Genomic DNA, 24,869 nt, shown 5'->3' on the forward strand with positions numbered 1-24,869 from the left:
CCCATTACCTGGCCGTCCAGGTCAGAGCCGACGTGTAATTTCCCCGACGTTTATGAATGGAGGCCAACAGCCCACCAGAGGCTCATGGGAGGCAGGTGGCTGCTGGACACCAGTTCTCAAACTGGTGACAGGGGGCTTGTTCAGACTCAACAGCCTTGTGAAATGGTCAGACACTGCGACCACGAGTTTCACTCTCCACACCTGAACTCTGAAGGAGAGTTTTGGGTGAAAAGGGAAAAAAATGAAACGTTGAAATGTTCCAGAGTTTTAAATCATCTGCACTTTTCTGACTTTGTAAAGGATGAATTTGCAGTTTTTCTTCATATTACGACGACAGCTGGTACAGTATATTCTCTGAGTGTGAACCACTTTGGCTGCTAACCAGCTTGTCATTTCACCGTTACTCTGTTCAGTGGAGTATGAAAGGGTCGTTTTCTGCCTTTGGTATTTAAAAAATGCTGGGTGTGATCAGCTCCTAGCTTACCATGACCCACTGACTCTATAAAGGGGAGAAAGAGTCAGATATGTCCTGAGCTGTAAATGTGAATGTTAATTGAAGTTGAACTGTAAAACCTGAAGTGCAATTAATCAGATAGAAAGTCTGTATCGCAGTTTGAAATATCTTCTTTAGCAGGGACGCTGATGGTGATGTGTTAGTTATAGGGTTGAGTCTCCCACCTTCGCTTTAAGCCCAGCCGATCCTGGGTACGGACACGGACAAACCACATACAGAACTGCAGTAAAAGGGGAAATTCAGGATGTTTTCCAGCCGCATTAGTGGTAAAAAAACACAATATTTTTGAGGAGACATGGGGACAATTTCAAAGCCATGTAGCTTCAGAACCAGGTAGACCTTTTTTTATCCTTTCCTAAACTTAACCAAGTTGTTTTTGTGCCTAACCACATAAGCACAGCATTCTCGAGAAATGCAAAGTTGCACCATAAAGAAATGTTTCAGCTTTGCAGAAGCGTAACATTGCCAACATTCACTCTGGCAGTTGGGTTTGGTTTAGAAATGAATATCTAAGTGAATGCTAATATCGCTCTGTAAATAGATAACTGTGCTTGTTTTTCTACGGTGTGTCGCAGTCGGGACAAAAACTGACCTTTTGTCAGCTGGGATGTTTATTATTACTCTTGCGTATATGATTTATGCAGGTGTGACACAGTAGGAGCTGTAAATCTCTGCACTCAGTAACCTGTGTGCTACCTGTTGGCTGAACAAGGCTAATGAATGATCTATGAGCTCAGCGCCGATGAGACGACCGACACAATGAGCTTATATCACAACACATGACCTCCCCACACACACACACACACACACACACACACACACTATCGAAGAGAGGATCCTCTTTAAGGTGCAAATAAAGCCGTCGTGTGTCTGGCTCTTTTTTTTTTATTTCTATGACAGCCTTTTTTCGTGGCCCCATTGGGGAAAGCCCATGAGGGTTTACATCGTCCCCACCAACACCTCCGCTCCCTCCCTATCTTCATGTGTTTGTATTTTAACAGCTCTCCCGGCGCTGCTTCATTATTGAACGCTTCCTCTGACATATTTTCTGATCACTTCTTCAATCTGGGGACAGCGGAGAGCCTGCAATTAAAAAATTTCCACAAGGAAAAGACACCAAAAAAAAGAGATTTCTTCACCATTTGATGAATATTTCTCTTCTGAAATTTGAGTTTCTTTATACTTTGGAAAGACTAGTGAATAAAACCTCATTTGTACTTTGTTTTTCACCCCTCTCTCCGAAGTGCTGGGGTTGTCGAGAGGTTGGAGGGAGGGGCAAAAAACACACTCTTCAGTGTGTTTTAGAGATGCTACCGGATGGGAACGCCTGCCTCACCCACACATCGCCCATTTACACCCGGAGATGGCAACAGTGACGACTGGAGTGCTGTCAAGTACAAAGTCAGGCAGTGAAGGAATCCATGTGTGTGTCGTTGAGGGGAAAATGTGGGGTATTTTTTGGTTGTTGAACACCAGCACCAAACTGTTTGGTCTTCCAAAGAGGTGCACAGTGGCAGAATTATTGCACATTGCCTATGATGGCGATAACGACTTGCTGCATATTGGGATTATACTGCTGTGTGAAGTCTTGGCACCCAGCTTATTAAATATGCATGAATGTTTGAAATGAATTTTGGAGGATTTTTTTCCCCCCCTCTCCTCTTCTGCCCCCCTCCTCTTCATTGTCAAACTATATAATCATATTCCTGTCTATTAAAATTCGGATGAATAATTTAAATGTATGACAACAGCCAGGCTCTGAAAGAGAAGGTTTTCTGCTCAGCAGCTGGCAGACAAGGTTGCTTTTGATGAGCGATGCATGCTAAATTGACATTGTTGTGGTGGAAAAAAGGCGAAGCAAAACAATAAAAGGAAAAAAAAAAACAAATCCGCTAAAAAAAAAAATTTCACCCCTGTGAAATTCGACGCCACGACTTCAAAAGTGTGACACAGAAACATATTGGCAGATATGAAATATTTAACAAGGTTACAGTCGGCTGCAGCAGGTGGAAGCACGCTGTTGTGTTGGCAAACACCTGTCAATCGGAGGTTGTTTCCACGCACTTTAATTTGAGTCAATGACTTTATCTGCATGACAGTAGTTCAGAAACAATTCTTGCTGTGTGCAGAATGTAGGCAACATTTTAACAAACAGAAAAAAACAATTCACGGGTTTTAAACCAAACATTCATCGTCAGTGATGAGAGCAGGTGGAATCTGACAGAAGCGACAGATGAACAGTGGATGAAATAATGTTGCTTTGAATCAAACATGAAATTGAAAGCACCCTCAGCGTTTGTCCTGTCGAAAATGCCACCAGAACAAAGAGAAAAAGATAAAAAGAACCGTATACATGCGAAGAGATAAATAATGTAACGTACATATCCAAACTGAATGAAAGGAAAATTGGAGAAAAGAAAGAAACCTGAAAAAAACACGTCAGATCAGAAAAGATCTGTTTCACAGAGTCGTTAGTTAATGTTGCTGCGTTTAATACATTTGGTGCTTTTTTTTCCAAAATGGCATTTAAAATGGTTTCACTTAATACTTTTTTCTTGTACCTATAATGTACATTTTGAAGGAAACGTAATTGCAACATGGATTAAACATTCACTGACTATTTATTTCAGTCGGCCCAATGTTGTTGCACTACACATTTTGGTAAATGCACACTATGAAGTGGAGTTTTGAGTCGCTTAAACATTAAAAATAAAAATAATAATCATGACTCTTGTTACGAGGAGCAGACATTGTAGGGACGGCAAACAAAATGGTTGTCATTGAATATCTTGTAACTTTTGAGATAAGTTAAATAATAATGTTAATTTAGTATTTTGAGTTTAAAACTTAGATAAAAGTTATCTGAGCACCAAAAGGGGCTTTAAAGTGTTAAAAGCTGCTTTTATTATGTTATTATTGAGGCTTTTTAGTTAAAAGTATTAGCATTTAAAGTAGTTTTACCTCTAAACTGTAGTCAGCTGAAGGACTTCAGTACATTTATTCACTGTAAACTTGTTGTTTTGTGACATTAAACTGCATTTCACTGTCCTGCTGTGTGTTTAGCTCCGTTAGCCGTTAGCTCCCTCAGCCAAACACACCACAAGACTCTGCTCCCCGCGGCTGCTAACAGCTAACTAGCTCTCCTTCCAATTTCATCACGCACTTGGTCATAATGTAGCAATATCAGGTTAAAAAAATGAGGTGTTAACCCAGTCTAAAGTGAGTTAATTGTGTATTTTTGGGTTTTAGCGCTTCATATTTTTCTGAGGTTTTGTGCTGAATAGCCCGCCGATTACAGTGACAGCATAAGAAGACGTGTGGTTTAGTTTGTCCTTTTCCTAACTAATAGTTACACAAAACAAAAATAACTTTCTTCGCAGAGGTGAAGCCATGAACACCACTGCAAACTGACCAACAGCTTCAACATATCATCTGCATACTGTGGAACATTGTTGCTAACATGTTAGCAAACAGCTGCAACATTATCTTCATTTGGAGTCTCGTTTCTGTCCGCCTGATCAGTGTGAGTCAAACATTCACTCTCTTCACCGCTCTGGTTTTGCTATTGAAACAATATTTAACTCTTTAGCTTCGACATGTTTCACTCTTTTCAGTAGCTAGATGCTTATGTGTATGTCTGCTGCTGGGATGGTAGTGTGCAGCGCTATAAAATGGGGCTTTATTTAAAAATGTAGTTTTAAATAAAGCCTAATTCATGACCATTAATTCTTAAACATGTCTATCAAATGACATAACTTCGACTTAGCAAGATCATAGAAAGGTAAAATATACATTAACGACATCTCTTCTGAGGCTTGATATTTCTTTGCTATGAGAGCAGATGCATAAAGGAAATATGTACATGCGATGTAGGATTACACTGAATCTTATACACACAGATATGGAGAATGAGACGGGCCGGATGTGCACACAGAGATGCAGAGATAGTCTGTGTATGTGCGCGTGAGACGAGAGCATCTGAGGAGAGCGCAAGCTTGAAAGCGAATGCAGAAATTGGAGATATTGCTGTGGGTGGAGGGCAAACTAACTTTGAACATTCATTGCAGTGAAGTTATTATCCGTCCTCTCTAGAGGTCACAGCCGAGGCTGCTGGGAAGGCTCCTCAAACAGGGAAAAAAAACTCCTATATACTGAACTCACAGAGCGCGATACGGGTCTTCACTCAGTCCCTAGACCTCAGAGAAAATGTCCTTATCTAGACGGATAGATTTGTGTCTGATTCTGCTATTAAAACCAAAAGCAAAGCTCCTAATTTGAACTTCTAAAGGTAAAGGTAAAGGCTTTGGTTAATTAAAACATAGTTTGAGCACTTTATCCGTCTCACGTGTTCACATGGGGAAGTAGACATAAACAAAATAAAGATAAGCGATCAGGGAGACGTGGTCAACAGAGGTTTTCTATTCTTCAGCGAGAACTGGGGGGAAGTACGGATGTATCATTAGGGTTTTAAATCATAAATATCAAACATGTTTGATATTAGCGAGGCGGCACCGATGAGTCTGTGAGCGGTTCAGGACGTTCAAGATTGGATCTGTTAACCTCTCATATTACCAGATACTCTGTGCTGAACACTGGTACCGTTATAAAACATTTGACAGCCTGCAGGAAAATTGTGCAGTCAAGCGAAAAGCCTGTATTTAGCTTCCAGTCTCCATCGTCACTCATAATTAACAAAATCTCAATAATACATTTGCTGTTCAATGGGATGTATTAAGGTGACTGAGGCAAAATGAGCTGAGCTGTTTCATTGTATTATTCAGAACAACAGCAGTCTCCTACTTCTGGGAGATCGGATTATTATGCCGCAGTATACCTGACTCAGTCTTCGTTAAGTGCGTTGCATACAAAGTTTAGACGTCTGAAGTGGTTGTTAATTGCAACCATGAGTAACATTTCTGATCATTTAACTGTACTTCAAGTGGGGTTTTCTGCAGATATTCTGGAAACGGGAATCAATCCCATTCAAAGTGAGTACTGTGGTGGCGCACACGCCCACTGAAGGACTATTAGCAGCCGGCAAACAGCTCAATACTGAAGCCACAACACCTGAGCAAGAGAATTCACTGCCAATAATGTTTTAAACCCGGTGGCCTCACATGTTATTGATCTTCCCTTCACACAATGTGCGGTTCACTAGTGCTCAGCTGGCTGCATTGTGTCTGTCTTTGTGTGTGTGAGTGTGTGTGTGTGTGTGTGGGATATTTTACTTCTTTTTAAATGTACCACAGTGCAAACACAAACAGCAGAGCCTGAGGCTGTGTGTCAGGAGAGCCATCTGAGTCTGAGGTACGCAGGGCGAGCGTCCGTCCAGACGATCCGTCCAGATTAGCGTCAAACACTCGATCGACGCTCCGGATTTAACCAGGCGGACACAGGTGACTGTCTGGGATGTGTGTGTGTGTGTGTGTATAATAGGGAGTGTGTATGTCTGGGGACTGTGTGTAAACTTGATGGATCAGTGTCCAGCAAGCTACGTATGATATAAACTCATGTCAGAAACTTTTATTGTTGTGTGACTTTGTCTGAAGTGTCTAAAGTTAGGATTAAGTTTCGCTTAAATTAGCTTTACTCCACCGAAAATCTGCCTTTTAATTATCAAATAAGAATAATTTTGAAAAGTTTAAAGCGTTATCCTTCATGAGTGACGACCATTTCTGATTAGCTCAGCTGCCTTGAGATAAGTGAGCGAACTTCATCAGCCGACGAAGACTGTGAAATGTTGTTAAAATAAGTGAGTGTAGTCTGAGTTAAACTTCTGTCTCCTGCAGCAAAACCTTCCTCACCACTGATCGGGGACATACATGGACATTTTAAGGGGCAAGGACTCATTCATTGTTCAGTTGTTACGAACAGTTCAGACACAATAGATCAATAGTTTCTTCTAGAAATGAAGAATGTAATGGCATCCAAACAGATTTCCTGCAAGAGCCTCATGAGCCTTATGTATTTGATGGCCGATACAATACAGTAAAGTGATTCAGCAATACGATATAAACAGGTAGATATATTACATTTCTGAGCCAGAATGTAAAAAATAGACCTTTTCACTTTTGAACCAATGTGACTATACAAAGGTCGGCTACTTGTTGTGCTTTCCCTCCTCACGTCACTTCATCAGTCTTCTTAACGGTGGCGTCAGAGCGTTGGCCAAGAGGGCACATTTGCTTTGATTTACATATCGACTGATATAAAGTAGTCAGTTATGATTTGGAGTCATTTGCTACGTTTCTACAGACGTTTCGGTATCTTCTGACCCATTGTCATTGTCTTTTGACGACTCTGGGTCAGCTTTGGATCTTATTGTAGCTGTTGCGAGTTCAAGTTGGTCTACCAGCTGTCCTCCCTGAAGGAGCAGCTGCTGCACAAACTTTTCATAACCTTAAAAGCCGACAGTGAGTGTGAGTTAATATTTGAAAGAGATATTTTGATCAGTATTCCTTTGAAGGGAAGCTCTGGCTTGGTGCTTAGTTTGGTATTTTTCAGCGAATAGTTAGGGTTAGGGGCTATAGTATCGCACCAGTGAGGGAAAGGTGTGTGTGTGTGTGTGTGTGTGTGTGTGTGTGTGTGTGTGTGTGTCTTATATTTTATGTGTAATTGTCTAGATGGTTTGTGTGTTTTTGTCTTGATATGAGTGGAAAAAATAGCTTCTTGTTTCTGCAGACTGTCTGCACTGTACATGCACTTTCTCAGTGTGTGTGTGTGTGTGTGTGTGCACCCCTTGTATCCACACACACACACACACACACACACACTGGCTGTTCCTCTGGAGTCTCCACTCAATAAGTTGGCAACAAATGCAAAACCTGTGAGATCAAAGGGAATATCACCCCGCTAATTCAACTTCAGATCAGAGAGAGATCTTCAAATTAAGTGCGAGGTTTTGAAGTAAACGCTGTTTTGCCACCGCGTTTCATTTATTTTCAGCTCCAGCGCCCCTAATTGGCCCCAGAGGTGAGGAGGAAAGTGGATGGGATGGGAGCGCAGACCCAGGGCCAACTATCCATCTAAAATGTGCGCTAATGAAACGGTCTGGGGAGAAATTGACATTTCGGTGCAAAAAAGAGCAAAGCCGTGTCAGATCGGCTAGTGGCCAAACAAGGAGCCCGGTGGGATTTGCACTCTGAGAGCAACTCAATATTTCACATCATACAGGTATTAATTAGACTCTGCATAACAGATTTTTAATCACAGATACGTCCAGACACAGAGTTTGACCTCTGTTGTACATGCAGGATGTCTGTAAAACGCTTTTCATCCTGTCTAGACACCTGCATGAGTAACTGCGATGAGGACACACATCGAGAGAGGTTGAGCATTTAAATCCCTCGCTGCTGTTTCTCTGCCTCGGTGCTCTTTCTAAAAGCAGCACACGCACTAATGGCTGGCATCGAAGGGCTTCACACTCTCACACATGTTGTTATAGCTGCAGTCTGAAACAGCTTTATCCCCAAAACCCATTTCCCAAATCAATCCAATTTCAGGGAGACAAAAATGTCGCTGGATATTGTTCAATATCTCAAAATTACAGCTCATTCTCTTCTGTACAATATAAGATTTCATATACAAACATCTTCATCCCGCTCGCTTCTATTACCCCGATGCAAAAAGAAGGCTTGGTGTTATGTGGCTGAATTGAGGGAGAAAGCACAGCTCTGTCTTCCCCAAGATGGACCGAGCTTAAAGTAAACAGCCCATGATAATTTATTTTATCAAACACCCAACCTTTATTTGCCCTTTGTGAGGGGAGTGATAAAGGAACAGCGAGGCCGTTACGTGATAAACTTTAGCACCGATACGGCAGCCGGCTGACCAGCGCGAGACGAAATGCCACCACGTACGACTGTGGTTACTGCAGGACCCGTAATGTCAGACAAAGACACAAATGTTTGGATTATTTGGATTATTTCAATGATAAAGTGCTGAGATTTACTATTATATCAGTCAGCAGTCGTGTTTTTTCACCACATTTACAATTTGGCTGACGGGGCGGCAACGTCAACTGGTCAGACAAGCACTTTTTCTCGAAACGTGTGAAACAAATAAAATTTGGTCACAGCTGTACGTTGTATTTAGTGCTGATTAGCAATGTTAGCATGCTAACACATTATAGAGTATACAGTGCCGTAGTCACGTCAAAAATATGTACGGTAGTGAACGGAGAGAGACAAATGAATGTTTTGATCCCACTTGAATTTTGCCACGAGTCACAAATATGATGTTCGTCAATTTAAAAGATCATTTTCCAAGTCAAGAAACTCTTAGTTTGTCATAAATAAAGTAAAATCTCATCTAGTTTTGTGTTAAACTGCTCAGTGAACTACATCGTCTCGCTTGAGACACGTCACCGACACCAACATGACCGCCAATTCGGCACAGAAAAGGTAGTAAAAAAGATGAAAATCACAATAAATCTGCTCATATTGACAACTGCAGTTATGTGAAAGGAGAGTTGGTCAGTTCTGTAAGTTAACTTATATACAGGAGCGGCTCTACAATGTTTAAGTTACAGATTTAGGTGAACGTTCAACGAGACGATGTCACTAGATTGTTGCAGATTGTTCCACTTGTGACGTAAATCTGCTTTACGATCTGCACGTCCTTTTGCTCGCACCAACTCTACAGTGCACGTCTACAGTCATCTCAGTGCTCAATCCCTCATCCAGCGATGAGGTCGGAGCTTTACTGCTCGCTTTCACAAGAAAGTGCATGTCAGTCGATTTTATTTTGGCAGCTTGGCACCGAGTGTAAGAAAAGAGTGATAGCGACCTAATGATAGATGATTGTTAGCTAACGTTGTTAACACTTATCTTTCTGTCTAAAGGATCAAACATGTTAAAATAATATATACACAGCAAACTGTGAGAAGTGAGATATTTTTAAATAAGTTACGGGTGAAAAAGCAATGAAATAACTACACATGTATACTGTAGAGTTGGCACTGGAAGCAAAAGGACTTGCAGTTCGTAAAGCGGGTATACGTGGAGAATTCGATTGTCTGCGTACTTTTGTCCATGAAGTGTATTTAACTGTAAGAATATTTAGGAAGTTGTTGCCGGGGGAAGACGCATCCATACTGAGCAAACTGTCTCTGGATAACAACGCTGTGAGAGGTGAGGAAGAGTGTGACAAGCCGGGGTTTTTGTTTTCCACCTGACACTGATGGATAGCTTAAGGCTGGATGAACCAGCGTCAGGACAGTGCAGACCTTTATGAAATCCAAGTGGATTACCTGGAGGAAAGAGCTCATCAACACCAACACAGCACCTGTCACTCACATCCCTGACAACACCATATATATATACAGTATGTAGAGAGATGAAACTGCCATTATTGGACTATATTTGCATTATATTTGAAGATTTGTTGTTTACTTTCTCATCTAAAACAATCCAAAACAGCCATGTTGATCCTTTGACCACCATGTGTTTACTACTCTATTCAAATACTGGCTTGAAGAGCAGAGGAATGTTTGTTGAACCTTTGTGGAGGCGCATATAATCCTTCAGTTGACATTAAAGTCACCATGAAATGAAAAAACGACTTTTCCGAGTTGTTTGCTAATTTTTTCACACCATAATATAATCTTATGTAAACGTACGTGCTGAAATCTGTTTGTTTTTTCACGTCAGGCCTCCCCTCAGTGCCAGAACGAGGCCGACGTGTGGAGATAAAACTCCGAGCAGATGAAACAGTTTTTATTTCTTTGGAACGATGTTATACTTTTGATTGATCATCTTGTGTCCTGCCTCAACGACCTGCTTCAACAGGAGCACATCAAATTAACGAGGCAAGATGCACGCCGCTAAATAGGCTTTTTCACCTCCTGTAGATTGAAAGTGTTTGGCACGTAGATTTATGTGAAATTATTTTAAAAAAAAAAGAAAAGAAAAGGAATAACTATACAGGCAGCAATGACACAAAATCCCTGAAACCCAGTGTTTGACTTATAAATCCTTGAAGAAAGTGAAATTCCACTGAAATGATGTCACCTCATGGCCACATTTTGCTTTTTCGTGCAAAATCAAGTGTTTAGGATGAATACTTTCCCCCCCTCGCTTTGTGCCATCAAGGTTTTTTCGCTGATAATGAACGTGCAGCGGCAGACGGGAACCAGCTACCCATGTTGGAGGACGCTCCTGCTTCTGTCAAAAAACCCTCCTGCCTCCTCACCAAGGCCTCCTATTCATGCTGGTGGAAAAGCTCCCACATGCTGTCAGTGGAAACACAAGGGATGACCGTGGGTTGCCTCAAAAGATATTCAAAAAAAAAAAAAAAAAAAAGATAGGAAGAGAAAAGGCAGTCTACTGTGGCTGTCAATACAGGCAGAGTGTTTTTTTTTTTTGTTTTTTTTTTGCGTGGAAGAAATAAGTTTGGCACGGTGCTGGAGAGTCCATAATGAGAACTAACTCCACTGTTCCTTTTCTAATCCCATAGGAGCTCATTGTGAGTCTGTGTGGTCTGTGTTGTTGGTTTACAGCAACTGTTTCACAGACTTATAACCTCTGTAATATTCTGTGTGCTGTTTTATTTGCACAGTGTTTCTCACACGCTCGCCGTTTTAATAAACAGCCGAGAAAGAATGGAAGGCCGGGAGGCTAAAGCTCCGTCTGAAGAGGACTCGCCGGAGCATCATCTCCAGTTAATTCCTGCTACTTACCTCTCAGATACCAGTGACTGATTTTTGCATATTAAAGAAATATTGCTGCATTTTATTTGGTGGAGATTTTTGCATGAAATGGCCTCAGTGCTCCTAGAAAAAGGATGCAGCACATACACATAAACTACAACAAGCACCTTCTGATTTCTAGTGTTGCTGTGATCCCAGAACCTTCTCTGTGAAGACTATTTTAAATCCATGTTGATATCACAGAGTTTCCCAAACATTTAAGAGGAAAATGGTGCAAGAGATGTCTATAATGTCCCATTTGCTTTAATGGCACAGCTATATAATAATGGCATCTTAGGTTTTAAAGGTGATATTTGTAAGAAACGTTGATTTTTGAGTCTAAGTCCCAACTCATCCAATAATGCCGCTCTGGGTTTCCCAACTCATCAAAAACTGACTCTTTGGGACGGCAGCCGACCCGTCCTACAATCCCAATGCGTCAGTATTTGACGAGTTGGGAATGAGACTCAAAAATCAACTGTTCTTACAAATAGCAGCTTTAATGAAGGGTAGGTGATCTGGATGTGGAGCTTCTGACAAAAAATAACTAGCATTTAATGCAATACTGTGTTTTAAAGTCTTGCTGTCATGTACACGGCATTCCAAAAATTGAGAAAAAGGTCATAATTTAGATTGTGGATTGTGATTACAATTAAATAGATTGTCATATAACTTTTTGGCCAGATCACCCTCCCCTACTTTAATCCAACATACACAAGGCTGAATTACCAAGTGGGAAGAGTCAGCAGCTGCCCCAAGGTCCCAGATTTCCAGGGTTCCCCTGAAAAAAACGTACATTTTCTGCATAACAATCAGTTTGTGGTACCTTGTAACCAATAAAACATGATATCAACTGACATGACGAAGACCTAAAGGTGGATTCTGCTTTATTACCCTGATCTTAAAAGTTTGAAGACAGCCCGTGTCAAGATCTAGTTTTTAAGATCTATATTTTTTTTTCTTAAAGGTGCATATCTCTCTATTTATCCGTGTTACGTCGTATTAATGCACAGTAAACATGAAGCGAAGTAGTATCATATCACAAAATGTGTGCATATTGCACAACAAGTGGGAAGATTGGGAAGATATTTTTAATGTCCTTGGACCCTTTTACAGAATAATCCAGATATAACCACACAGTCATTGTATTAAAGGTAGTAACAACATGAATATATCTTATGTGTGAAATTGTCTAAATGATTAAGAGGCTACTCTTGAAAATGACAAAAAAAAAAAAGGCATGACGCAAAATTAAAACCACCGAACACCAACAATAACAATAAAATTCACCAACTAATGTCAACTGTGGAAATCACCAAGGAAAAAGCAAACATCTGAAGCAGATTCTTGATTTATTATTTTAAACTCTACCCACAGTAAATAAGGCCTACGTTTGCAATGTCAAGGTGAGGTATTACAATATAAAAGTTGCCAATCAACACTTGAATTCTGTATTAGTTTATTTAAAGGACAGGCTGCACTTATTTCACAATAGAGGTGTTGAGTTGCACTTTAATAATATGTGTTTTGCACTTTTCTCCTCCTCTGGCAGGCCAGGGTGGAACATTTAGGGGGAAAATGAAGTTATGAGCCCCACTTCTTCTGTTGCTTACCAACACTTAAACATGATCTCACAGCGACATCTGCCGGAGAGAAGATGAACTACATTTAAATCGAAATAACACGAGATTAAATTATATTAGATTAAATTAAATTAGTTTTCGATTAATCAACGCTACATTTGAAGGTGAAACTGAGGTAAAGTCTTTCATAAGTTGTCCTAAATGCGTGTTAAAATGGTGCTGTCCTTCAAACACTCCTCGGACGAGTCATGGTTTGGTAACCTTAGTGATTCGACGTTCAGCCAATCACATCGGCTCTTCTTACCGGCTCGACCAACCGGAAACAAGCTTGTTGCTAGGTGGAAGTTCCGCTTACGGGTGTCGAAATTTTGCTCAGCGGGCGTACTCGTAGAGTTTCATCGCAGAAGGATAGGTGTAACCGGGCACAAAATGGCTGTCGAGCTGCTTTCCGCGCAGGTGTCACGGGCGTTTTCATGTGCGCAACTGAGCCCATGTGTCAACTGTATTGCACACGGCGTGAGGGGACACGAGCCGGTGATGCTCCCCCGCGATAATGTGGATTTATTGACAACGTTTGATTGAAATTGCGTGACTTTATAACCGAACATACTCGGTGTAGACATACTTGAATAAGTTAGCAAACGGACAAAGCGATGTTTCGGCAAACGAAGGCGGTGCTCCAGAAACTTCGGTATCTCAAGTAAGTTAGCTAACGGTACAGCAAGCTAGCATGAGCACTCCTGGTGTCCTGCTAACCGGCTACATGTCACTTCTGTGTGCTGGGACGACTGACAACATCTGCTAACTGTCTGTGACAATGTGGCCAGATGTTGTGGTGTTATAACTACATAAAGTGTGCTATGATTAAGATGTAATGTGAAGTTAAACTGATGAAACAGCTGATGCAATGCCTCCTGTGTGCTGTGTGCAATAGTTATTGTTTAGGTTATCACAGCTAAAGGAAAGTCTTGATAGCAGTTTGTTACTAGCCTACATTTGTGTTACACCAGATGATGTGAACTACCATTCTGGGGTCTGTAATCTTTATTATTCCTTAGTAATTTAGGTTATTTGGATGTGCACATAGTCTCACACTTGTGCAGTTGTAACTTAAAAGATAAATGCATGTAAACAAGCTTAAGTTAATGTTTGCAATGCAAGATAAAACAAAAAATACCAACACAAGGCTTGTTCATTCCCATTCCTCCTTTATTTAATCTCACAGTGGCTATTTGTCATCGTGCAACCTAATGTCAGCATCATTATTAACTCATTATTAACATTAGGCTGATGATTGTCGTGAAAAACCATACGTAGTTTGCTGGAGAATTGAATATCATCAAACCAGCTGTGCCCGACAATGGGAAGATCTCAGCCAGTACACACAATATGTCAACACTATAGATTATTGTAGTATCAGTATCTTGATCAAGGGCACTTCGACATGCAGCCAGGGATTTGAACTACGGACCTTCCGATCACTACACAACCTGCTCCACCTCCTGAGCTACAGCCGCTCCAGTTGGAGTTACTATTAACTGTTTCTTCTGTCGCAGTTTGAATGGACAGGAGCATACGTGGAAGCTGAAGAGCACATCAGCAAGAGAAAGAGCTGCTCAGTACCAACCAGGACAGAAAGTCCATGGTTTCACAGTCAGAGAGGTAGGTGTAATGGTACACTTTCATTCAGAGCTTTGTCGTTGTTACTGTACATGACATTGGTACATTTTTAACAGCCAGCCATTTTTTAGGGGTAAGCTGGAGGAATACGATAATGCATGTATTTGAAAATCTGTCAAGGGTGGTAAATGTTGTTTTAATCATCACAGTCGCATCGTCGCAGTCTTTTTGTGTTTTTATTGTTGACTTTCCTACATGACCATTGCTACAAGGTTTGAGTCAGTGGCTGAGACTAGACCTGAAACCTTAAAGGTGTCTGCTCTCCGCAGGTTGCAGTGGTCCCTGACTTGTTTCTCACCGCGGTGAAGTTGACCCATGATAAAACTGGAGCTCAGTACCTCCATGCAGCCAGAGATGACTCCAACAACCTCTTTAGGTTGGTTTAAATGTGCCTTCTTCTTCTTCATCATCCATTTATGACATGTTAGACTAAAGATTTTATTGTTTTCCCTTTTTGTCTGTATAAAATATAACATCCTCTAAAATTCGGATGTCTCTTGTTCCTGTCTTGCAGTGTCCAGTTCAGAACGACCCCCATGGACAGCACAGGAGTCCCGCACATCCTGGAGCACACGGTGCTGTGTGGGTCTGAGAAATATCCCTGCAGAGATCCTTTCTTCAAGATGCTCACCAGGTCCCTGTCCACCTTCATGAACGCTTTCACAGGTAATGAACAATAATGATGACCTAAAAGAAACGAGTGAGGTCTGAGTCTGTGAGCAAAATGTTGTGCTTCAGTTCACGTGAATATTCTGGGTGACTTCGAAATGATGGTTGTATTTTTCTGAAATGGCTGATGAGCTTCTGGTTTGTTTGTGTGTGTTTGCTTCCTTGTGAACAGCCAGTGACTACACCATGTATCCGTTCTCAACTCAAAACGGGAAGGACTTCCAGAATCTTCTGTCAGTTTATCTGGATGCAGTTTTCTTCCCTTGTTTACGAGAGCAGGATTTCAAGTGAGTTGTGACTATCGCTGCACAGTTCTACACGCTAGAACTGCGAGATAATTTTAGATTTTGTTGTGATTTCTTTGTTATGATTCATATTGAAATTATACTAAATCAGCGTTACCTTGTTTGATCCTGTTTGTCTTCATTTTCCAGGCAGGAGGGCTGGAGGCTGGAGAATGAAACCCCCACAGATCCAAACACTCCTCTGGTGTTTAAAGGCGTCGTGTTCAATGAAATGAAGGGGGCTTTTGTAAGTCAACACTTTCCTGCTCACTGTCTTTAAGACTCCATTAATATGACTTCATATATTAAACAAACCAACGTGGTTGGAGAGGAGAATATTGTCTTGTATTAGTGCTAATGATTGTGCTTTTACCATGTCAGCAAATGCAAAATTTGACATGATAACATATGAGTGTGTGTGCATGTTTCCAGTCAGAGAACGAGCGTGTGTACGCCCAGTACCTCCAGAACAAGCTGTATCCAGACCACACCTACTCTGTGGTGTCAGGAGGGGAGCCTTTAGCCATCCCCGACCTCACCTGGGAGCAACTCAGACAATTCCACGCCACGCACTACCACCCCAGCAACGCCAGGTAGAGGAACACACAACCTGACACAGCCTGGGAAAAACAGGACAATGTTTTGCTCTGCTATGAAAGCACAACAGAGCATGTATTACTTTCCACAGCTCACTAAGTCCTACTATAATTTCCTGCCTGCTGCTGGTTTGAATTCACAATGACTGACACCATGATACGGGTTAATGTGTAAAAACATGCCGGTGTCAGTTTGTCTCCATTCATCAGATAAGGGAAAGTTATTATCATTCCTCTAAAGAAACTCCATGAAAGATGATCAAGATAAAGATGTTGGCATCACAGGACAGAAAGCATGCAGCTTTCTAAGTTGTACATAAACTGTATGAGAGTGTCTTCAATATGTTCCTCAGGTTCTTCACATATGGAGATTTGCCTTTGGAGCAGCATCTGAAGCAGATTGAAGAGGAGGCTCTGTCCAAGTTTGAGCGCATCAACCCGAACACTGAGGTCCCCTCCCAGCCGCACTGGAGCAGCCCTGTGAGTTCATAATTCAGACAAGTAACATGTAATGATGAAAGGTTCTCTGCAGCACCTGACAAGTAAATGTATAAAATCCTCGAAATAACTTCAGCTAAGTAAGATCATGTGCTGCACTTCCTCCCTCTGCAGTCTTAACAGTACAAATTGGTTTATTAAGCATGGAGGGACATAATGTGATAAAGTCACATCTTACATTTGAATTTGGAAAAATGGTTTCCAGTATAATCACACTCTAATGTTCATTTGAGCTTGAATTGTTTAAACTAAATCATGTATTTAATTATTAAATACATGATGAGAAACATTGAATAGTCGTCTGGTCTCACTGTGAGTCTCATTTATTTCTCAGAGAGAGGACCATGTGACCTGCAGCCCTGACGCTCTGGCTCCAGATCCAGCCAGGCAGAACACGCTGTGTGTGAGCTACCTGCTGGGAGAGTAAGATCACATCATTTCTCTCCATTTCCTGCTGTGTTTCACAGAGACGTTTATACTCAAAGTCATTTTGAAGTAGGATGGCATTTATAAGAGTCTGAAGCATCGGGCGCCGCATCTTCTGGTTCTCTGCCTTTCTTGTTTGACCTTTTATTTACAGAGGCTTGTCTATTCATGTTGACAGTTTTGTAACGGGTGTCCTCCTCAACACAACGAGACATCGCACAGCAGGTCTCTTTTAAAAGTGAAGCTTTGAGCCTGTTATTCAGTAACATTTGATCTCTTGTTGTGGTTTCTCTGTGCAGCATCACTGACACGTTTGAAGGATTCACTCTCAGCCTGCTGTCCTCTCTGATGATCTCTGGACCAAACTCTCCCTTCTACAAAGCTCTCATTGAACCCAAGATAGGAACCGACTTCTCTTCTGTCGTAGGGTGTGTACATGGCTTTAAGACAGCTAAGCTGGGATCAGTAACAATTTGATGTAGTCAAGTTGGAAAGCTAACTGTTTGACTGATTGCATAGACTGCGTAGACAACATAGCTCGCATTTATGACATTCGTGTATTTGTTGAGAGTGTGTTGAAATGTCCTGTTGTGCAGATATGATGGCAGCACCAAAGAGGCATCGTTCAGCATCGGACTGCAGGGGATGGCTGCGGAGGACACAGAGAGGGTGAAACAAATCATCAGACAAACCATCGATGACATTATAGAGTAAGTCCCACCGTCCCTTTGGGTATTCTCGTTTGTTTTTCATGTATTAAATTTGCACTCCAGGCATTTTATCTTAAGTCCACAGACCTTCACGGTAGGCTCAGTAGATGTACACGTAGGCTGAAGAAATGCTTGGTTATCAAGCCAGTGTGAAGAAGAGAAAAGATTTCCACAGTGTGTAAAATAAACTTTAGTCATTCCTCGTCATCATCGTTCACAGAAATGGCTTCGAGGAGGAAAGAATCGAGGCTCTCCTCCATAAGATCGAGATCCAGATGAAACACCAGTCCACCAACTTCGGTCTGTCTCTGGCCTCGGTGAGTTCACTGCTTATGTTTATCTGAAACCTTCAGTTTGTTTCCATAACCACAAGGACGCTACATGTATTTAGAAACCTCCATGTGGGAGGTATGTTAGTTTGTGCTGTCTGTGCATGAAATCTTGTGTTTCTGTTTGTGTTCTCTGTTTTTCTGTATAACTCTATACGAGTCGAGAATGCAAACATGTCTTGGGAAACTATCTTGTGTACGGAGAAGTTTATTTGCTGATTTCCTCCTCTTGGACGTCCTCACTCTTGACTTTTTTTGTGTGTTTTTCTAGTACATAGCATCATCGTGGAATCATGACGGCGACCCTGTGGAGCTGCTGCAAATCAACGAAAGTGTTTCTCAGTTCAGACAGGCCCTGAAGGAAAACCCTCGCTTCCTCCAGGACAAAGTCAAGCACTACTTTAAGGTGAATTAAACTAGATCTTTTTTAAACGTGTGTTCGTGTGTTTCCAGTAGTTGTAAGTTGATTGCTGCATGTTGCCCTTGTTTCCTCTGCAGACTTCAAATGAATTCCAGGATTTAATGCGAACCCTAACCCTGTCTTTGCAGGAGAACACACACAGACTGACCCTGTCAATGAGCCCAGATGAAGCCTACATGGAGAAACAGGCCCAGGCTGAAGAGGAGAAGCTTCAGAAAAAGATCCAGGCTCTGTCCGACAGTGACAGAAAAGAAATCTATGAGAAAGGTAACAATACTCTAAAAACAGTGAATAAACAGTACTTTAACAACTCCTGAAATTTTTCATTTTCACTCGGTTTCACACATGAAAAACATTTTTTTCAAGCGAAATTGTTTGAAACCGAGTGGGAGAAAATTCACTCAAAGTTAGTGAAAAGCAATTCTCCTAAGTTAAAAAAAAAAAATTTGACAAAGAAAATGTCTCCTGAAAAATTTTCCCTGAAATTTTTTGTAAAAATAAAAAATCTAAATCTAATCCTGAATTTTTTCATGTGAGAAAAATTTCGTCTGAATTTAAATTTTTTTTTTCCAAGTTTTTGCGCCCAGTTTTACACAAGAAAAAAAAAATCCTGAAAATTTTGGCTGAATTTTTAACATTGTTAAAAAAACATTTTTAATGATTGTCATTGCCATGATTTTTTTTTTTTGTTCATAAAATTCTTTTTTTTTTTTTTTTTTTTTTTTTTTAATTTTTTTAATTTTTTTTCCTCAAAAACAATTAGGGTTTTTTGTTAAAATAATGTTTTTTGTTCAAAAAATTGCTTTTAAAAAAAAAATTCACATTAAAAATATTAGTTTTTGTTAGTTTTTTCTTTTTCTAGAAATTTGGGTTCTTTTGTTCAAAGCAATGTGGGTATTTTTGTTAAAAAAAAAATGGGTGTTTTTGTAAAACAAAAAAATGTGTTTGGTTTTTTTGCCCGGTTTTACGTGAAAAGAAAGTTCTCCTGAAAATGTCTCCTGAATTATTTTTTTTTCATGTTAGAAGAATTTCTCCTGAAATAAAAAAAAGTTTTGTATTTTTTTGTTAAAAAAAAAATTCTCCTGATAATTTCGGCTGAATTTTTAACGTTTTTTTTTATGTGAGGGGGGAAAAAATTGTCTTTCGCCCCGATTTTTTTTTTTTTTTTTTTTTTTTCAAAACAATTTGGATTTTTTTTTTAATGAAAAAAGGGTGTTATGTGAAAAAAACAATAGGGTTTTTTGTTAAAAAAATGTTTTTTTTCTTAGATTTTTTTAAAAAAGGGTGTTTTTGTAAAAAAAAAAAAAAAATAGGGTTTTTGTTTGAAAAATTTGGGGTTTTTTGTTAAAAAACTTTTTTCTTAGAAATTTTTTTTCTCAGAAAAATTTGGGTTTTTTGTTAAAAAAATGTTCTTTTGTTCAAAGAAATTTGGGGATTTTCGTAAAAAAAAATTGGGTTTTTTGTTTAAAAAGGTCATTTTTGTAAAACAAAAAAATGTGTTTGGTTTTTTGCCCGGTTTTACGTGAGAAGAAAATTCTCCTGAAAATGTCTCCTGAATTATTTTTTTTTTCATGTGAGAAGAATTTTTCCTGAAATAAAAAAATGGGGGTTTTTTTGTTAAAAAAAATTCTCCTGATAATTTCGGCTGAATTTTTAACGTTTTTTTTATGTGAGGGGGGAAAAAAATTGTCTTTCGCCCCGATTTTTTTTTTTGTTCAAAACAATTTGGATTTTTTTTTTTTATGAAAAAAGGGTGTTATGTGAAAAAAACAGTAGGGTTTTTTTGTTTGAAAAATTTGGGTTTTTTGTTAAGTTTTTTTTTTTTTTCTTAGATTTTTTTTTCTCAGAAAAATTTTGTTTTTGTTCAAAAAACATTTTGGGTGTTTTTTTTAATTTTTTTAAAAAAAAGGTGTTTTTGTTTGAAAAATTTGGGGGGTTTTTTGTTAAACTTTTTTTTCTTAGATTTTTTTTCTCAGAAAAATTTGGGTTTTTTGTTTAAAAAAATGTTCTTTTGTTCAAAGAAATTTGGGGATTTTTATAAAAAAAATTGGGTATTTTGTTTAAAAAAAATCAGGTTTTTTGTTAAAAAAAAATGTTTTGTTCAAATGTTTTCAATGTCTGTGATACAATATAAAAGCATGTCATGTAAGGCACTTAAGATTAAAGCTAGATTTTTCAATGTTGTTTTTTTCTGTAAAGGTCTGGAGCTGCTGGATGCTCAGAGTAAAACCCAGGACGCCTCCTGTTTGCCTGCACTCAAAGTGTCCGACATCGAGCCCACGATACCCGTCACCCCTGTTCAGATCAGCACAGCAGGTACAGCTTCATATCGTATTTACACAGTAACAGCTGCATTGTATTTGCATCATGAAAACCCAAGTCGAGAGTGTTTGGTGAAGAGCTTTCCTGTCCTAATCCCCACAGGAGGTGTTCCAGTTCAGTACTGTGAGCAGCCCACCAATGGCTTGGTTTACTTCAGAGCCATGTGTAGTCTCAACACGCTGCCAGAGGAGTTCAGGCTTTACGTCCCCCTCTTCTGCAGTGTCATCACCAAGTGAGTTAATCTGTCAGTCTGTACGACCAGAACAAGATCAGGACGGCACAGACGAGGTTTAGAATTTGTTTATTTCAACAACAAAACAAAAAGGTTTTCGTCTGTTTTTTTTTTTTATTGTGTTTATTTTCCATACAGTACAACAATTGGATGAATAATGTTTGAGGACATATATCAGGACACTGCTAATGTTTTGTACAGTCTGTTATTAAAATGAGAGATTATCATAGACTAATTCTTGTGCTTCCAAACTTGAAAATCACATTTTAAATACTGGATGTGTTTCTGTTTGTTCCATCAGGATGGGCTGTGGAGCTCTGGACTACAGGCAGCAGGCCCAGCAGAAGGAGCTGAGGACAGGGGGCATGTCCGTCTCCACCCAGGTCATCCAGGACTCCACCCAGCTGGACATTTACGAGCAGGTCAGCGCCAGCTCAGAGACAAATCACTGAAGTGTATACATCATATGAGCATTACAAGTAAAAAAGGGTCTTCCATTGACGCTGTGCTCTCTGTTTCAGGGTGTCCTCCTGGATTCCTCGTGTCTGGACAGGAACCTCCCTCACATGTTCCAGCTGTGGAGCGACACATTCAACAGGTACGTCTTCACATCAGCAGCAGCCGGAGACGGCTGCTTATAAAAGTTTACTACAAACAGAAAACTGTTTTCCATGCTGATCTTGTTCTATCGGCATGTGGTGTTCAAATAAGTCGTTTTTCTTCTAGCCCCCACTTTGATGACGAGGAGCGCCTCAGAGTGCTGGTGATGATGTCAGCGCAGGAGCTGGCCAATGGGATCGCCTACTCTGGTCACATGTATGCTATGACCCGTTCAGGCCGTCACCTGACTCCAGCAGGAGACCTCCAGGAGACGTTTGGTGGGATGGAACAGGTACTGAACAGCTTAGAAGGAACAATCATTACTAATTCATGTGTGTGAGAGCTTTTTGTTGTTGTTTCTCAGAGCCTCTAGTTTGTGAGACAGCTGTTTTTATGTTGTTTGAACATTAGGTGAAGTTTATGAAGAGGATAGCAGAGATGTCCGACCTCAGCCAAGTCATCCGAACACTACCCAGAATCAAAAAACATCTTCTCAACCCAGACAACATGAGGTGGGCTCATTTTCCATCTGTGTGCTTTAAAGTCACTGGTATTTTTCAGCTAGACAAATTTCTGCTGAAGTCATTGTATTTGGCTGCAACCTTTACTTTTATCACTTCAAACTAAAGCTTCTGTCCGTTGTAGGTGTGCAGTGAACACTACTCCACAGAAAATGTCCGACACAGCCGCACAGTTGGAGAATTTTATGAAGGATGTGTCTGAAAACAGAAAAGAACGTAAACCTGTCAGAAGTAATATTATTGAGGTGAGATATCAACAGGCACATGTTGGTGTTTTTGTTAAAACATTTTTAGTTTTTTTGTAAAAAAAAAAAAAAAAAAAATTGTTAAGAAAAATTTGTTGTTTTTTTGTTAATTTTTTTTGGCAAAAATCTTTTTGCTAAAAAAATTGTTTTAAAATTTTTTTGTTTTTTAAAAAAAATGTTTTTGTTGAAAAAAATGTGGGTTTTTTATAAAAAAAAAAGTTTTTTGCAAAAAAAAATTGGATTTCTTTGTTAAAAAAATTTGTTTTTGTAAAAAAAAAATTTGTTTTTTTGTTTTAAAAAATTGTTTTTGTTTAAAAAAATTTTTGTTTTAAAAAAAATTTTGTTGAAAAAATTAGGTTTTGTTTTAAAAAATTTGTTTTGGTAAAAAAAAAATTGGGTTTTTTGTTTTAAAAAAATGGGGTTTTCATATTTGCCTTGTCTATTAAATCATTATATAATATTCTTTCTGCTGTGCTTTTTTTGTTCCTTTATTAGAGGCCACTAGACCCCCGGGATGACTCCGGACCGAGTAGGAAACTCGTCTCTGTAAGTTCTGTTTACTGCTGTTTTCATTTCGTAGTCAGTCAACCAGATTCTGAATGAGGATTAAGCAGTTTGTGTTTTTTACTTCACTCTTCAGGAGCTGAACTTCAGTCCGTGTCAGATGAAAACTTTATTCCAGATGCCCTTCCCTGTCAACTTTGTCAGTGAGAGTATTCGTACGGTGCCATTCTCCCACCAGGACTACGCCAGGTAACCACACCAGTTCATATCACAGACCAGTGTTAGATGTTTCTTCTGTAGCGTGTCTTCATCTTCTTATCATTTCACTTATTACCTCCACATCCTCTGTCTGATTACCACTTTCTTACACTTTATTTTGTCTCTTTGACAGTTTGTGCGTCCTGGCGAGGATGATGACGGCGAAGTTTCTTCACGGAGAGATCCGGGAGAAGGGAGGAGCCTACGGGGGCGGGGCCAGGATGGGAGGAGGTGTTTTCTCCTTCTACTCATACAGGTGAGCAGCTGTGCATCACACCGGTCACAGTTATAGAAAACATGGCAACATAGACACAGAAATGCAATCAAACATCAGAACCACAGCATTTGCTGAACACAATTTTAATATTTCATGTCTACATGAGACAGGAACAACTAAGTGAACTCAATAATAAAAATAGTAACAATAAATAAAATGTGTGTTGACCACGTGTTCTGTCACGTGTCTTTAAGGGACCCGAACTCGGTGCAGACCTTGTCTGCGTTCCGTAGAGGCGTGGACTGGGCCAAGTCGGGACAGTTCACTCAGCAGGACATCGATGAAGCCAAACTGTCAGTGTTCTCAGCTGTCGACTCACCTGTGGCCCCCGCAAACAAAGGTGAGACTCTCCGCCCGCGGTGAATCGACTGGATGAAGTGATGCGACCTGACAGCAGCTGGCCGGACCGATAACCTCACTTCACTTCAGATCTTTTAAGCACATTAACGGCAACATCACAGATTAAAAACATTCTTTAATCTTCTAGAGACACTCGAGAATGTTTTAATACACATCTTAAAATCATCGTCGTAAAATGAGACTTTCACAGTAATGGGTAAAGGATGCGTTGCCGTCATATTAAAGCGATACGTTTCTTTGCGTTGCAGGGATGGGTCTGTTCCTCAGTGGAGTCACAGATGAGATGAAGCAGAGTCACAGAGAAAGACTCTTCGCCGTCACTCACAAAAATCTGGTGGACGTGGCTGAAAGGTAAAAATCTTTAAGAACTAACAATTCTGCAGGTAATAGTTCAAAATCCTCAAGATATATTTGTTAAGTATAAAACAAATGTTGTTGTTTTCCTGCAGATACCTCGGTGTTGGTCAGAGGACGTGTGGCGTCACCATCCTGGGTCCGGAGAACGAGACGATTAAAAAAGACCCGTCATGGATTGTAAAATAATTATTGTACTATTTAGACACTAAACTGAACTACAGTTTGTACTACAGTGGCAAGAAGTACTGAATATTTAAAAGAGATTCTCTTCTGAGGATTTAAACAGTTGCAAAAAAGCTGAAACGCACAAAACAAAGAGGACTGTTGCCTGATTAGTGTTTTAGTCATAATCTGATTCTTCAGATGACTTTGTCTATTCCGTTATGTACATATTTATGAAAATGTGGATATTACATTATCATTGAAATACTACACCTGAGTCGGCTCTTTATTTCATGACTTTATCTCTGCATCGATGAACATGAGTATTTTTCCCAGCAGATTTTAAGGGATCTTTAGTTTTGTCAAACAAGTTGAGATCGTCTTAGTTTACACTTTTTGTGATCATAGCTCAGAAGATCGCAGTGACTACTGAAGTATATAAAGTAAATGTAAAATGAAGTCTAGTTTGTACATTTGTTTTGCTGCAGTAGTGGTATTATGTTTGGTTTTAGGTCTTTAAAGTCATTAAATTTGTGCGTAAAAATGTGCAGAAGTCACTGCCAGTCATTTTACACACAGTTTTAGTACAGAGAGTAGATTTGAAGGTGGATTTTGTTTCTTTAGGGTGGCACAA

General features: G+C 39.8%; 1 protein-coding gene across 1 annotated transcript; it reads left to right on the forward strand.

Annotated features, from left to right (window-relative positions):
- The first annotated feature begins 13,286 nt into the window (after nt 1–13,286).
- pitrm1 (pitrilysin metallopeptidase 1) lies at nt 13,287–24,505 on the forward strand. The gene is made up of 27 exons (XM_073490421.1): nt 13,287–13,484; nt 14,341–14,446; nt 14,734–14,840; nt 14,979–15,130; nt 15,306–15,420; nt 15,568–15,664; nt 15,850–16,010; nt 16,367–16,493; nt 16,846–16,934; nt 17,237–17,365; nt 17,534–17,647; nt 17,868–17,964; nt 18,248–18,382; nt 18,526–18,664; nt 20,597–20,713; nt 20,822–20,951; nt 21,253–21,373; nt 21,473–21,549; nt 21,678–21,843; nt 21,963–22,063; nt 22,197–22,317; nt 22,813–22,863; nt 22,958–23,070; nt 23,213–23,335; nt 23,551–23,696; nt 23,965–24,067; nt 24,166–24,505. The coding sequence occupies exons 1-27, from the start codon at nt 13,438–13,440 to the stop codon at nt 24,257–24,259; spliced, it is 3,078 nt and encodes a 1,025-aa protein (XP_073346522.1). The 5' UTR covers nt 13,287–13,437; the 3' UTR covers nt 24,260–24,505.
- Nucleotides 24,506–24,869: the final 364 nt, after the last annotated feature.

The sequence above is a fragment of the Pagrus major genome, chromosome 21 (assembly GCF_040436345.1).
Source record: "Pagrus major chromosome 21, Pma_NU_1.0".
Classification (NCBI taxonomy): domain Eukaryota; kingdom Metazoa; phylum Chordata; class Actinopteri; order Spariformes; family Sparidae; genus Pagrus; species Pagrus major.